The 16,034-nt window shown below is 40.2% G+C and overlaps 1 protein-coding gene across 1 annotated transcript in view; it reads right to left on the bottom strand.

Moving 5' to 3' along the window:
• Window positions 1–14,634, bottom strand: part of uvrag (UV radiation resistance associated gene) — an 86,734-nt gene extending 72,100 nt beyond the window's left edge. Inside the window, exons 1-7 of the mRNA XM_042431936.1 lie at window positions 14,308–14,634; window positions 10,213–10,330; window positions 9,521–9,555; window positions 8,116–8,277; window positions 7,756–7,830; window positions 7,546–7,631; window positions 331–436 (exon numbers count right to left, since the gene is read on the bottom strand). Of these exons, the coding sequence (XP_042287870.1) occupies window positions 331–436; window positions 7,546–7,631; window positions 7,756–7,830; window positions 8,116–8,277; window positions 9,521–9,555; window positions 10,213–10,330; window positions 14,308–14,457 (732 nt within the window). The 5' untranslated portion in view covers window positions 14,458–14,634. The remainder of the gene's footprint in view (window positions 1–330; window positions 437–7,545; window positions 7,632–7,755; window positions 7,831–8,115; window positions 8,278–9,520; window positions 9,556–10,212; window positions 10,331–14,307) is intronic.
• Between the last annotated feature and the right edge of the window lie 1,400 nt (window positions 14,635–16,034).

Below are 16,034 nucleotides of genomic sequence, written 5' to 3'. Positions count from 1 at the left end.
AAGCTCTTAAATCCGGTTAAGTATTTATCACAATACAGTCTGCTGATGCTTATTATCAGTGCAGAAGCCGATGGGCCTTTTATCGCTCTGCGGTCTTAATGAATGTTCTTTGAAAACATCAAATCTCAAATTGCGCCTCATCTTTATATATTTTCTCAAAACATGAAAGTCAACTCATCTTGACATACTTTCGCTGTAGCATAAGCTAATGAACACAACATCACAGACTGCTACTGAATATAAGCAAATAAGCTGCTTAAACGCTGCTGTTGATTTCATGGTAAGTTGCTGATGAGTTGAAATTTGCTGCTGATGGGTAACTGTGCTCACCCGCTCTGTGCAGGTCGCCGTCGTCCTTAGTTTTTCCTCAATCTCCTTCCCGATCTTCTGCACTGTCACTTGGGTCTGCTTGATGGCTCTCTGGGCTGTGTGGAGCCTGCAAGAGAAAGAGAACACACAGTCACCCCTCCAGATCATTGTTTGTAACCACACACACACCGGACCGCGAGAACGACCCCATGTTGAAACTGGGTTTCCAAAAGGCCACTAAATTGACTGGCTGAATAAAAGTGTTATGACTACACCATCAATTGATTTCATTTAGTCTGGATGTTTACAATGACTGTTTGAAGGGCATCGGAACAATTATGATTGCCTCCATGTGGAAGAGTCATTGTGCACTGTTTGTTATCCCTCCTTGTTTCGTTTACTGATTTACTGGGGTTGAGCTTCATTGTTCCAGCACGACTGCACGGTCTCCAATACTGTACTAATGACTTTAAACATTAAACAAAGGACAAAAACACTATTGAGAACATCTCCAATGATAAAGAGTATACGATTTATTAGGCCTTTTTATAGCTTCTGCCAGACAGATCGAGTTCTTAAATACCACAAACCACAAATATGTCAACAAAAGATTAATCATTATTATCTTTTAATAATCTAACCACAATATGAGATCAAACGTTGCCCGATGGATCTGAACTCATCAGTCCCAGAAAGCGAAGACAACCTTCAAACCCTCAACTAATTATTTGAAGCCACAAAGATGGAGGCCCATTTCCAAATGCCGTGTCACTGTCATCACCGAAATGAGGAACAGCAACATCCGTGCACAAATGACAAGCCAGAGCATTATTTAGGCCATCAATCACAGGGGCAATTAACTTCCAAATATGTTTTTTTTCAGAACCCATAGAGGGAGAGATAAACCCCCCCCTCCCTCTGAATAAGGGACTCCGACAACTCCGACAACAACACCATATGGTGGGAATGAGTTACAGAGGACAGACTAAAAAGGAGGAACTGGCAATCAGCAATCATACTGTCAGAATGGCGTCAAATCATATACTTCTTCCTGAATGTCTCAGTGCAATTCATATGCCATGAGAGAGGGATAATGCAGTTACATTTCTTTTCTTGATGGACAAAGAATAGCTCCACTGTCTGAACTTTCGAATGAAATAGTAGTGATTGCAGAGGCTTTGTTGCAATGTACACCACCTGTAAAGACTAGTGCTTTCTCTTCATTTGTTGATGTCCTTCCATACGTCCAAAAGAGACAAATCAAAAGGGCTGGTTTGATGACAGATTCTATCCGATTTAAATTGTCACACTGGTATTTAAAAGCCAGACATGAGACACTTATTTTAAGCTGTATTAAGCTGTAAGATGTGAATACTCTGCTTTATTTCTTTCTACTCATGGTTAACAATGTTGACTGTCTGGTCTGTGACAGTGAACCACTTAAGGTGGAGTGCATAAGACACAAGCAGAAATTGGAGACGCTGATTATGGCAGACAGAAAGAGGGGATTGTGGTTTGGGTCATAAGGGTGATGTGAATGGGGTTTTCCTCAGTTGTGTGCTTGCTTTGAGTGGGTTTAGGGTAAGAGGGTCTTTTTTCTTTTTTTTTTTTTTACAGGCCTCCAGGTTGGCGGGGTAATTTTACAAATCCTAGGGGGCTTTTTCATGAAACTCACACAGTCAACTCTGGATATTATTGCCTCTTTCATGCAACCAACCTAGAAAAAAATTTTGTTTCTGTGATGATGTAAATAGAACTTTGGCGAGGTGTCCCACTGAAATATCATTTCATATTTTCTGCCTACGCTTCTTAATCTGTCTGTGGTGACAGTGATAGCAGTTGGAGATAGTCTTTGGTACATCAGGGCAAATCTGTTTTGACAGCTTCATCTGTTTAGGTGATTGCGATGGTAGAACCTGATATGGCCTTTTCCCCCAGGTGAGAATGGTTATCTCCTCTCTCCTTTTCACGCATGTCTGCCCCCTTATCGTTCCCAGAGTCTTGGCCTAACGCCTGCCCATCAGGCCTTTTCACACAATCTATGGACCAGCAGGGGCAAAGGGGGGGCGGGGGGGGGGGGGTTCCTGCCATACACCCTCATTGGGGCAGCAATTTAATCACTGGGCAACTGCCCAGAAAACACCTTCTCACCAGCCATGACAACTTTCCTTTTCTGAGGCAAGAGAGGTATTTGACAAGTATGCCACGGGGGATTTGCAGGAAGTTATGACTGAGGCTGTGCACTCAACCCTTGATGTCGATAAACATCAGAAAAACAATAACATTTGCTCCTTTGACCGTGGCACTAGATACTGCAGGGGTGTCAGATGAAACCTATGCTTTTGAAATGTCCAGATGTTTTGATAAACAGCAGGCATCTTGTAGAAAATCTTTTATAGGGGCTTTTAGGTGTAGTAAAATTAAAATGTTGAAATACTAAATGTTTTCGAGATTAACAAGTCAACCTGGCAGCCTTTCAGATGCGGTTCCTCTATTTTCTGTTCATTTACCTTTACTGATGATCTTTAAATAAATATTTGCCACGGTTTATATGCTGTGTTAAGTTCCAGCATCTGCAATCTTGCAATCATTGCTGAGTAAGAATCAGCAAATGCAGATGTTTCATCTGGCTTGAAAAGATAAGCGAGAAAGAAAGAGAAAGACCTGGAATCTGAAGAAGAACATTAGATAGCACATTGTTGTTCTTCTGAGAGAAACGGAGAGAAAAACATCGAGTAGACCTTGTTTTAAGGTCATATGCGGCACTGTTTCTTGACCGGGGGATTTTGAACGACAAGATGCCAATTCTCATCCCTTTGCACGGCTGAAAATTGGTTGCATGAAACAATTGTCTTTTTTATTTGAAAATGTTTTTCAAATGCCTTATCTATATCACTGCAGAGCTTTTTGTTCTGAAGAAATACTTTCATTCGACTGGAAAAACCTTTGTGTATAACGGAGAAAAAGAGGGAAAGAGGTGCAGACAGGCAATAATGTGCGCGTGCCCTTCTATCGTAAAGGTATCAGGGAAATTCATCAAGTGGTTCAGGTTCAACAGACAAACACAATGGCTGCTTCACCTTACTGAGTTCAGCTGAGTTTGGCAAAGCTGTATTCTGAATGTACTGAGCATCGTGTGGCCTGGCCGATATTCCAGCTGTTCATCACATGCAAGTTTGCCCAATGCACTTGTCAAACAAACCTGGGTCAGAGGAAAAACAAGCCCAAGAACTAATGACTGTATTGAATTCATTTCCAGTAACCATTTTTCAGACACCACGGGGTGAACAGGGCAGCCAATTAACCATTTCACAACAAGGTCTGAGACATTTTGTGACAACACATAAAGGCCCACTATAACACCTCCGCTAAGGACAAAACCGACAACAAACAACACAATTCTGTCTGTATCTAACAGATTACCAGAGTGTAGTTTCTTAAACTAGCCTGCATTTGCACTTCTACTCCTCCAGGCTGATGTTTTTGAGAGGACCAGCTGAGTAGCTATAAGCCATGTTTACATGACAACTACAACAGAGATGCAGGGAAGCCAAAGAGATCTTGAGAAAAGATTTCTTTTTGTCTCAAAAGGGTCAGAAGGGGGTCACACTCTGCAGATAATTATGGAAGTTTGCACCCAGTGTCATGAGAATATAAGCTCCCTGCCCTTGTCCTACACTAAAAATCTAAGAGTGTTCGTCATGGTTACTTAAGCTGCCTGGTGTAATAAGCCAGATAATAAACAATGAAAAGGCTTAGCTACAAAATAGTGTTTAGTGTACAAGAACCTCATAAAAATTCCAGTTTGAGTCAAAGACTTCTGTCTTTCTTTGAGAGGCCAGATAACACAAAGAGAGGTGGTTTGGCAGTTTTAAGTTGTGGTATAATTTTAGAGGTAGGGTGATGAACCCTACTGTGCATCAGCAAGCTGAGATAATAAGAGACAGCGCTTCTAGGCAAGGACCAAAGAAGCTGTAATGCTGGAGACAGTGAGGAAAAAAAAAACGAGAGAACAGTTAAGAGTTAGACAGGCAGTGATAATGCAAGGCAGACAAGCTGGAAAAAATACATGTCTGAGGTCTTAGCCTTGAGAAAATGTAATCTCAGATTGAAGAGGGTTTGAAGGGCGGACCGTAAGGCAAAATACTAGAAGGAGTGCTGAGGTCCAATGCCTAAACTGAAAAAACAACCCTAGACTACCTCTTAAATTACATAAAAGGGAGTTGCTTTGATTTTGCTTAAGTCTACTGAAGAGGTGTGAAATGAAAACAAGAGCATCCACATCCATACCTCCACAGTGATTTAAAGCTAGGCAGTCAGTTTGTTTCTTAAATCTTGCTGCTGCAGTTGGAGACCCCAGGGTCAGGCGTGGACTCCAACTCCAGCTGCCCGTTTAACGCAGGACCACAACAACGTCCCGTGCCTGAGAGCTGTGGATGCAGTGTCCAACCAGCAGGCGAGCAGACCTGCCTGCAGGAAAACATTATCACCTCAACAGCCCCCAGGGCACCAGAGACCCCCCACAGAGCTTCACCATCTCAGTGTAATGCTTCTGTTGACACATACTGTACATATATGCACACTCTACGATGGAGCATACACAAGCCAATCAGGAAACACAGGCAACATATTGCTCTGATCATGAGGGGTGGGGGGGTTCCCCTTTAGGCTCCGGGTGTTTGAGACAGGTTTAATCAGAAATGTCACAGAGCTGAACTGTTAAGCCCCAAGAATTATGTTTACCATGTGTCACATGTGCCGCTTCAACATTCAGCTTCCACAAAAGTTTTGTTGTCATTATAAACACTATATAATGCCAAAAAGTAAGCATAATTCTTGCATAACTCTTTGGTGTCAGATAGCTGTGAGGAAGAATTGAGGGGCCACTCAAGTACTTTCACTTATACGCCACTTCAATCTGACATTCAAGAATACATTAAGGCCACCTCTTTCTGTCTCTCCTCTCTAATGAGTCCAATATCCAGCTCAGTCATGCGATGATATAAGTGGTTTCCACCTCTAGTGCTATCAGGTCATCCTTCCTCTCCTATTGCTCACACATCAAATCTTTCCATGTAAGAGAGAAGAGTGCACTGGGGAGGTTGAGGAACGTCTGAACCTGTATTAATAGTGTCTACAAAGGGGAAAAAAACCCCAACTTGGTTGAACAGCTGGATCATCTTTGTCATTGTCTTCTTGGCTTTCTTTCTACCCAGATGGGGCCCAGCTTTGAGATGTGGCTCACTCTCTATCTCAGCCTGGAAGACTCTCTAGAAGAGACAAGAGTTTGCTGATTGATGATCTGTACGCTCCCTCTTCATCTCTCCATCTGAGTCGTGTTGTGTTTGCTAGCCCACATCACCATGTTCTTCACACAGGCGAGGGGTGTTGTCAGCCGGAGCCGGGCAGAAAAGTAGACTGTGAATCTGTTGACGAATTACCGCCATTAATCAAGATCAGTGCGTTCTTAGTGAGGCAGCTCTCATCATTGTCCATTAAAGCTCTGTGCTGAGAAAGACACTTTACACTGGGCCAGGGCAGAGAGAGAGTAACTTGGGTGAGAATATCTGACGCTGCGGGTGTCCCTGGTGGACATGCATCACTGCTCCTGGAGGAAAAAAAAGACATCCATTCCAAGAATCCACAGCAAGAATTGGACAACCTAAAGAGAACACTATTTTTCATCTCACTACATGATGGAAAAGTCAAAGCACTGGGCAGCGTCAGCAGCATAGAAATGTGGATGATATTATCATTTATCAAAGTGTGCAGCCACGCAGGTGAGCCAATAACAAAAGTATAGATTTCACACAAAGCACAATTTTCCGAGTAGCACTCCATTCTGAATGCTTCAGAAAGTTCATTCACTTTGAGAAAGGCAGAACTCTGCAGGTCAGAAACCAAGTGATATATATGGGTATGTACCATGGGGGGTGGGAGGATAATCCCTGTTGGAGTGTACAATATCTGATGAATCATTCTACAGTACATGATCATAAACCATGTGCATATGAGCGCACCGAGCCAAAGAAAAACTCTGACAGGGGTGAGGAGCTGCAGGCAGAGCAGCATGAGGGAAGAAGGGGGATCAATGTAACTGTGTTAAACTCCACGGGGTCCCACTAGGTGTGGATAGAAGAAGAGGATGTGGAGGAAGGCTGCAATAATAGAAGACACAAGAGCAGAGGTCATAAAAGTTATGATTCAAACTAGGCTTTTCTCCTACAAGCTGCAGGGGAGATTATGGTCTCCTCATCTAAGCATAAACCACAACCACTCCAAGATGAGGGAGCACTGTTAAAGTTCGGCCGCATTTACATACCCCAATTTAATTCTTATTGCAGGAAAATGTTAGTGGAAGCCCTCATAATCTTTGTAATGACAGGATCCTTATCTTATTTTGGAAGTGTCTGACTTGAACCTTCCAGATAAGCATTTCTTTAGTCAAAAATGTGTAATTATGTTGTTATATGATCAGGCTATGGTTAACAGAGGGTATCCCTTGGGGGAAGCCCTGTAGTAAAGTAGTGTTTACATTCTACCACATTTAAATATAAATGAACAACAACAAGCCTATGATTGTCAACAGATGGCAGCACTGCCTTATGTCGTCTCAAGCTCTTAATTGCTGTACCAGGGTTCCCCTTTTAACAAGAAACTTGTTAGGAGTAAGTTAACAAGAAAGTTGTTAACTTACCTCTGTCTCCCTCTTATGGTGTCATTTTGAACTGCAACTATTTTTCCCAGTTAATATCATCAAGTACTTTCATTCTTAGAAATAACAACCCCAATCATTATGCTGACCTAACAATGAGGTGCATTCATTGGGGTAGACTGCTTGAAATGTTTTTTCATGTCTAAGAAATACAGTGTTGTCTGCAAGCTTTGCAACTTTAAATAAAGTTGCAGGGCAGCAGAGCTTCCTTGACAATGGGTCTGAATGTTGGCTTCCCTGTGGCACCATCTGCTGGACGACAAATGCTCAACACACATGATGGCAGGAAGTCTTATCACATGAGCAATTACTGAAAAAAGTTAATAAAATATCTATTTAAAAAAGACTAAATCTAATGTTCTGTAAAACATTCAAGTTGAAATCAACTGCACATGTCAAAAAAGATTATAGAGGAAATGCAGTCAGGTTGCTGAAGTGTAATGATGCAATAAATTTGGCGAAAGTTGAGACCTAATGATATGATAAGATGAAGTAATACTACTGTGCGGTATGAATCTTACCTGAGCAAAGAGAAAACGCTGTAGGAGTTCCTGACTGAACTCTGATCGACCTGAAGCAGACTGTTTTTCTTCCGCTCCGACTGATCCTGCAACAGCCACATGTCAGTGTTTCAGTGCAAAAGCCAAGCGGCGTCCAAATAAAGCTAATGAGATTAGGACTGGGTATTCCATTATAATGCGGAATCTCTGGAAAATGGACAAAGGCTGTACCTTATGATCAAAGTCAGCTGCATAGTAGCCATCATTCAATCCAAATATGATCTCATTTGGATTCCTGGATCGAATCTGTGGACAAAGCGAGGCAGTGGAGGCTCATTGTGGGGACAGAGACAGAGAGAACAAAGGACAGCAGGCATCTGGATGTGCATGAGATTGTTCTATCTGTTTACTAGCTTTGAAAACAGTCTCACTGTGAAAGAATGGCAATAACACTGGACTGGGAAAAATATTTTCTTCAAAATTTGATTATATACTGCACATGAAATATCTCACTAACAACAAAGCTTATTCCACATGGGGATCCTTATAACAAAATTGCACATTATGACGGTCTTGTGTGTGGTTGCTGACCTGCTGTCCTGTGTATCTGAGGCCATCCAGATTGACCTTCCATTCTATGAGGAGGTGGTACTGTTCTTCCTGTCCTCCCCAGATCCTCACCACGAAGCAAGACACTGAGGTGTCCAGGAGGTCTGGCAGCATTCCAAAATCCAGGCTCCGCCAAGTTGGATTCTGACAAACATACACACACACACACGTGAGGATAAGCAGTAACGTGGTGAGGATAACCTGTATAGTAACCGCACAATATTAGCTGATATAACACCCTTAAACAACAGCTACTGTTTAAGTCAGACCAGGACAAAATTTAAAATCAAAAATGTATGGTGCATCTGTCAAATTCAATGTCATAACGTGATCCCTATGTAATGTGAAGTAATTGAATCATCCTGTTCTGCATTAACCTTAAAGCCTGATCCCTACTACAGTATGTTCTCGCAGACTAACAGCACTGAGGTCGGGTTCTACAAAGCACTGTAGCCATTTACATCATTCAATTATGTACCATTTCCCTGCATCAGAGGGAAAATCTCTTGCTCTGTGGGTCACTTTCAAGGGCAGGCAAGAGAGGAATGTTAAAAGTAGAAGTACAATCCATCAAGGGGATTGGAAAACAGAACTAGTGAGAGTCACCAGAGGAAGCAAAGGGGCACAGCAGTTAGACTGAAAAAAAACAGGAAGACCAACAGGAAGCATTTCCCAAGACGAATATCGAGTGGAAGGAAACAGAATACAAGGGAACTAATGTCAGCAAGGATGTTAAATTCAACAGGAGGAAGTTGGGCTAAGAGATGACAGGAGTCATGACTCCTGCAGTGCATTATACAGTCTGTCTGCTGAGGGTACTGAACAGTATGCCTGGAAAGCAGCTTAGGTCAGCTCATGACTCGGCAGCAAGGCTAACAGTAATGGCTTGATATGCTTGGCTGCTTCTGTAGCTTCGTGCAGAGCTGCATCTGCCACACAAATAAGAGTGGGAACAGCCAAAAATCACATGGTAGTATACATCTGGATCACTTACACAATTGACAGATGCTTACAGAACAGGAAAGAAAGTTGCGTAAGGGAACAGCACATAGGCTATCATATCTGATTCATGTTGATGTAAGTCTGGCATTTTATTCAACGCAGCATGTTTCACAGCACAGCATTGTGACTTCAGTGTTTGAAAATAAGTTAAAGTAAGGCTACAGTGAAGTCCAGGGGTGACTAAATGTGTGCTTGGCAGGTAAGCAGCAGGTATAAATGCCCGCCCTGGCATCTTTAAACTACAAGAAGCTTGTCTTCTTTCATTATGGCACTACACATAATGACCAGTCTATTAACACAAATTGCAACAACAGGCTGCAGGTAATGACAACATCCAGAACCTTTCCCAGGCAGACATGAAGAGTTCGAACGTTAGCATACTCACCAGTGAGTCTCGTATGACTTCACTCTTGTAAAAATCTAAAAAAGACATCGAAGAATGCTGATTAAAAGAAGGTAGAACACACATGCACCATCAATGAGGGAAAATCAACCCTAAAATACGATTCACAAAAGCTCAGCTCAGCTTCAATTTGTAAATGTAAACCAGTGACTGCTGAACAGCAGATAGACAAGACTGTAGTGATAATGTAGGGATAAAAGCACCTGAATGGATTATCTCTACAAAGCCCACAACATCAGTCACTGGGTCATTTGATAACCAATTTTGCCTTGTAGATGCTAACTTTAGTGTCCAAAAACATTTGAATAGTAAAATGTAAATTCTATTTAATTCTATTAAAATGTTAATTTTCCTGTTCCAGACAAACATACAGTTGCTTGAGATTCTGACTGAATTATTTAATCATGACAAATCATATAATGACATTTAACGCAATCTGTGTTTGGCAATTTGACAACCTTAGCCATTTTGAACATGTGGTGGCTTCCTTAGCTGCACATATGGGGTAGAAAGGATTTCTTTTTGCAAATATGGCACAGAGAAATATCATGTGCATAATCATTTTTTGGTGTCAAAGGTAATAAATTGTGATATTGTAGAAAACACCAAATACTGTTACCAACTAAAGGAGGGCCGGGGTGGCAGGTGTGTGTGGAAGGGGTGTTAACACTGACCTCTAGATATGCGGTCTCCTATACAGAGGTGGAGGGTGAAGTACGTGTCCAGCAGTGGGGAACCATTCTTGTTGACGATGTTTCTGGCTGCGATGCTCCGGAGATGACGCAATCGTCTCTGTTTAACAGAGGAAAAATACAGAAAGAGATGGACAGAGAGTGAGAATAGATTGAGATTAGATTGTATACATCAGAGTTGTTGTATTCTGTTTCATTCTGATCATGTGACGGGGGTTGAGAAATACTATCTAGGCTGTTGAAGACACAGAACCCTCACTACTGTAGGTCCCTGGACAAATAAGAAAAATTCCCTATAGAAATCAAGTCAATATGACATCATCTCTCCAATATATACATCCTGAAATAGCAGTTATTTCTCATGCAGAGAGGTACCACAAGCTGTGACAGTCTGTCAGATCTCAGGAGTTCAAATAATAGAGGCATGACGTCTTCATGGTAGAAATGAGGAGCCAGTTAACTCGACAGGCATGGTCAGTCATGACAGTCACATGAGAAATGTATCACTGTTTGTAGCTGTTAAACAATTTATCACAGAATCAATATCTATCACAATGAGCCAAATACAGAAAAGCCATCACTTATAAACACGGGACACACAAAACAAAAGTCAGTTTATCTGAAAGCATACCAGTGAAGCCAAGTTAAGTAAAGGTTTTAGGAAGATAAATGCCTACATGATTGATTAGTAAAACTCTAAAACAATCCACCAACACTCAACATCTGCATTGTTTGAATATTAACCCAAAGACTTGCTTCTGAAAACCTCCATGCAGAAGATGGTGCCTACTCTTGTAAAAAAAAAATGTAACATTAAATAGGAGATGATGATAGACACACAAGGCCCAGAGTTGCCATTTGGGTTCCCGCTTCAGGCAAACACGTCACTACAGCACAGCTTCTCCCTTGGTCAGCAGGCCCAGCCTCTCTCCTGTAGTCATACTGAGACTAAATCTAAGTCATGGGATTCCCTATACGATTAAGATCCACTGAAACAAAAACACTGATTGTTCCAAAAGGGACTTTTGACTCCCCCTTAAAAATGTCAGTGCATATTTCTGAATGGGCTAACATGGACCACAGGCAGAGAGAAAGGGTTGTGAGTACACTTGTGTAGTATGAAACTACTGTGGTGGGTCAGGCTCTCTCAAACAAAACTACACTAACATCAGAGCCCCTATTATAGACTAGTAGCTCAGGCAAAGATTATAGTAAGAGCTACTATTAGTAGAGCACATGTCATAAAATGATCAAAAAAGTCTGATGGTGGTATGCGACAAAGTGATTAGCTAGTCACAAGGCTTCTGTTGAACATGTGTAATACATGGACACACAGACATCAGAAGTGGACTGAACTAACTAAATCAAAGCTCTGGCTTTTAACAGTTGGTGAAACAGAGCTGTATTCTGTAGGTAGAGGATTCTCTCAAAATGATCTGAGTAGACCTTTTATAAAACTACACCCTGAAACAGAATTCATATACATTCAGTTGCCTGTAAACTAAGTACCCTAAGTGCACCTGGCTAAAACTAAAACAGTCTAATGAACAGTCCTGCAAGAAATCCAAGAGTAGGGCTGCAACTAGCTATTATTTTCATTATCGATTAATCTGCTGATTCATTTTCTTGATTAATCATTTTGTCTATAAAATCATCAAAAAATCGTCTAATCACTGAGGCTCTAGTTTAGAGGTGTTTTTGCACTTATTCAACTTCATGGTCTTTTGCAGCTGTAGTTTGTGCTGTTATTGAATTGTAATGTATTATACTGAGAAATGTTTCTAATATTTAGCCTGACCTCATCGATATGTCATTGAGTCAGCAAGTTGTAACTAATAAACCGGCATCTGAGTCTATGATATTGCTATAAACATGCATAACTTGATTAATATGTGCAGGCAAACCTCTCCAATGGCTTGAAAAATTGTATTTTTCAAGCCATTAATTTTATTAATTAGTTTTGTAGTGTAATTAGTTTTGTATTAATCAATTAGTTTTAATGTATTTATACATACATATATTCTTTTTTTGAACATTCCTTGTGTGCGCATGTCCACTAGAAACATCAATACTTATCCATGTATTATAATACATTTGTTTTACTCTAGTACTTGACAAATATAACAATGCTGTGACATTTGATTTAGTCCATATCACACAACCCTACACCTGAAAGCAGGTTATTTGTAGTGCTGCAGCTCTGAAGGTTCAGAGGCTTCAAGGATTTTTAATGATCAATGACAGTTTTCATACCAGGTTTATGTACAGAAATCACAAGCCTGAGTTAAGCCAGTGAGTCAGTAGAACTATGCTACTGGGATATTGTTTTACTATGGAGCTCCACTGGAGGGTGTGGGAAGATGGACAATTTGATTAAATAAACCTAGAAAGATGGTTTTATGCATTTTAAGGATTTAGCTAATGTGTGTATCCACAACAATTTCGGATGAGTGCAGCTTTGGTTCAAATCACCAAAATGTACTTGCAATCAGTAATAAGAAATGCAAATGTCATAGCTTTATGGACTTATAAAGTACATGTGGCCACAGATCACTCTTGTAAGAGAGCACATGACATGAACTAAAGATAACAATGCAAAAGTGCTTTTGATTCTTTTTAAAGGGTCAGTTCATCCAAACTACAAAAAGACACGTAGACTGTATTTGCTACTTACCTCTAGTGGCAGACTAGTCATGCAAATAGTTTGGGGTTTTATCTGCTGAGGTTTGGAGGATTCTGTCTCTGAGATTTCTGCTGCCATGTCAATACAATTGAAGTGAATGAAATTTCACTGCAGACAAGGTTTTGAAATGTAATTCTTCAATGCTTTAGGGAGCACAAACAAAAGTCCCTTCCTCTCTATTGCATCAGTGCAGATGATTCAGAGGCAGAGAAGTTAAAATCTCAACACATGAAACTGAAAGAGTTACATTTAATGGTGTAAAAGCAAATGAAACTGAAGGCCCAATATATTTTTTCATGCTCTATATGTACACTGTATGGAGTAGGTCACACTAATAAGCAAAGAAAGTTAACAATAATAATAATAATGATAATAATAACTATAATAATACTTAATTTGTAACGCACTTTTCATTCGTAGTGAATCTAAAAGTGCTACAGCATTAAAAACGTAAAACACACAACATAGATTTGTCTCAATGGGAAGTTCAGCTCTCCAGTGAGACAATGGAGAGCTGAACTTCATGCTGGTGGAAACCACATTATGAACCCCAAAAGAATACAAAACCCAGCAGGAGAGCTGGCTGAACGAAATGGTGCAGCTGGTTTTGTGCAGATTAGATATCGACCCCCTAAATATTCATGTTTATGTATATATTTACTATTCTCAGCTTAACAAAAATGCTCAACATGGATTGCCTGTTTCTCACTGTAATTAATGTCTGGCTACAAGACAAAATAACAGGGGTGGTAATAATGCGTGTCTCTGAGAGACTGTTATGGACCGATGTCATAGTCTGAGGTTGGTTTTGAGAACTGTCAACTTTAATACATGTCGTTTCAGTATGAATGAATGAATGACTGACTAGTAAATTATTTTTAAAGCTTCCATAGAATCCCCCGTTCTAACTAAGCATAAATGTAATTTGTTTATAGTCTATACCGTTTTCAAATCACAATAAAACAGGTGTATGAAACAATGTAATGACACATGCTCCTCTTTCCCTTCAGCTGATCTGTCACCTGCCTGCTGACATAACACCAAGTTTAAGTTGCCACCATTAGCAGAAGCATTTAGCCTCTTTCACAACTGAATGTATATGACGATACATACCCTTAAAATACAGCAACACATTTACAAAAACTGGGCTCAAACATGCCTAACATCAGCCCAAATGGTTTTACTGTGTCTAGAGTGTCGGTAGAGTTCAGTTAATTTACAGTTAGATAGCTAACTGTAGGCTAGCAGTTAGCCTGACAGGCCCGCCGTGTTTCTTCATGCAGCAGCTGTTACTGACGCTGTAAACTACAACATAACACAGCTAGGTCCAACCTTTCCTGAGCTCATCTGAACGTTGTTGGTATCAACATGAGCTCAGAGGCTTTCGTAGTTACCTGCTGGGATGTGAGCTCTACATGTAAGGCTCGAGAAGATGAAGCTCCAGAGTTGGTGACAGAGGCGGCGGGGATGGCGAGAACCCGGCCGGTGATGGAGTTCATCCTCCCGTCGGCATCTAGAGACTCCCCCTCATTCAACAAAAACATCCCATCCTCGACATCAAGGAGACGCGGTGTAAAGTTTAACGAGCTCTATATATCTCAGCCAGAGACACACGGGCACGGCTGTTTATGCAGGTGAAAGCGCTACGACAGCTGTCAGCTAACCGACGGGACGTAAACAAAGTGCAGGCTCGACGGACAGCTACGACCTGCGTGAGGAGGGTCACGTGACTAGAGAGACTTTTTTTTTTTTCCATCTCTTTATTTATAGAAAGCGTCACTGACAACATGTGACATTAAGACAATGAGAGAAAACACTTAGGCATCAGAATGAAACAGATAACAGGCATGACTTCACTTTCAATTGTTTTATACATTCAACATGGTAACTGTACATAGAATAAAAGTAATAAAAAAAATAATAAATAAATAAATAATATAAAATAATCAGATTTCTTTAAAAAAAAAAAAAAAAAAAAGAATCTTGGAGCATACTAACAGTATGAGCACATTTCTTATTGTTAATAGGTTGGATAGACTCAAAATACTTTCTAAATCCAGTCATGAAAAGTTCAAAGGATGGGCGAGACCTCGAGAAGTTGGATTATGGATGTGAAATTTTCCCAGTAAAATTAATAAATTGACAGTCGGCTGAACTTTCTGATTATTGTTGAGCTAACGAGCTAATCCACTGGCTTATTTATTACTGGATGACAAGTGTCTGAGCCAATGATGGATAGGTTTGATCTTTTTTTTTTAAAATAGAGGGTTTTTTTTTTTATCTGTACTGCTCAATTAGAGAATACAATGAAGTGATATTATTCTGTTTTTTTTATTTACCTAATTTCATAGTTCTTTCCTTTTTGAGTGCACTCCTGGTCCCAAGGGAGTTATGGAGGGATAAGGAGTGGGTATCATGCAAGGTAATGTCTGTGTGAGTTCGGTGTGTTTGTACATGTGTGTATATGTTTATATAAATGCAAAAACTCCTTAAACAAAGTTATAAAAAAGTAGGAAGCAGTTAATTAATACGTTTATTTAAAAAAAATGTAAACACAATACTGTATTACCCAAATCAGCTAAAAAGAAAATATGTTCTTCAAGAATACAGAGACGAAGAGGCAAGGAAAATAAGGAAATATAAGGAAATCCTACTTAAAGCCAAAGAAGTGGCATTTAACATTTTGAATGACATGTATCCATCTAATCACTTCTTGCATGAAAGATTGAATTGGATAATTGGAATAACAACTCACGCGGATTCTGTGAGAGAATATATTGAGACTGTAGGATATATTTTCTTCCAGGGTGAATCTATTGCTGCACCCTCTAAATGTGATTAAAACTGGAGTACTTATGAAGGAGAAAAACTTGGATTTTCTGGTAATCAACCTCACTTTATTGGGTAAACACTTCATTCATAGACGTAAATATTTAAAGGTTAAGCGAGATGGAAGAATGAACGAAAGCTTTTTGCAAAATCTCTTCAGTGCATGACGGACAACAACGGCCTGAAACCTTTTTTCTTAATTGGACTTGTTAACTTTTTTTTTCTTTTTTGTCTTGCGTACTGTTCCAACACAAATGTATATTTTGTATTATTGAAATATGCCATAAAGGTT

This window comes from Thunnus maccoyii, chromosome 13, assembly GCF_910596095.1.
Source record: "Thunnus maccoyii chromosome 13, fThuMac1.1, whole genome shotgun sequence".
NCBI classification, from domain to species: domain Eukaryota; kingdom Metazoa; phylum Chordata; class Actinopteri; order Scombriformes; family Scombridae; genus Thunnus; species Thunnus maccoyii.
This window is presented reverse-complemented; position numbering and strand designations above follow the sequence as displayed.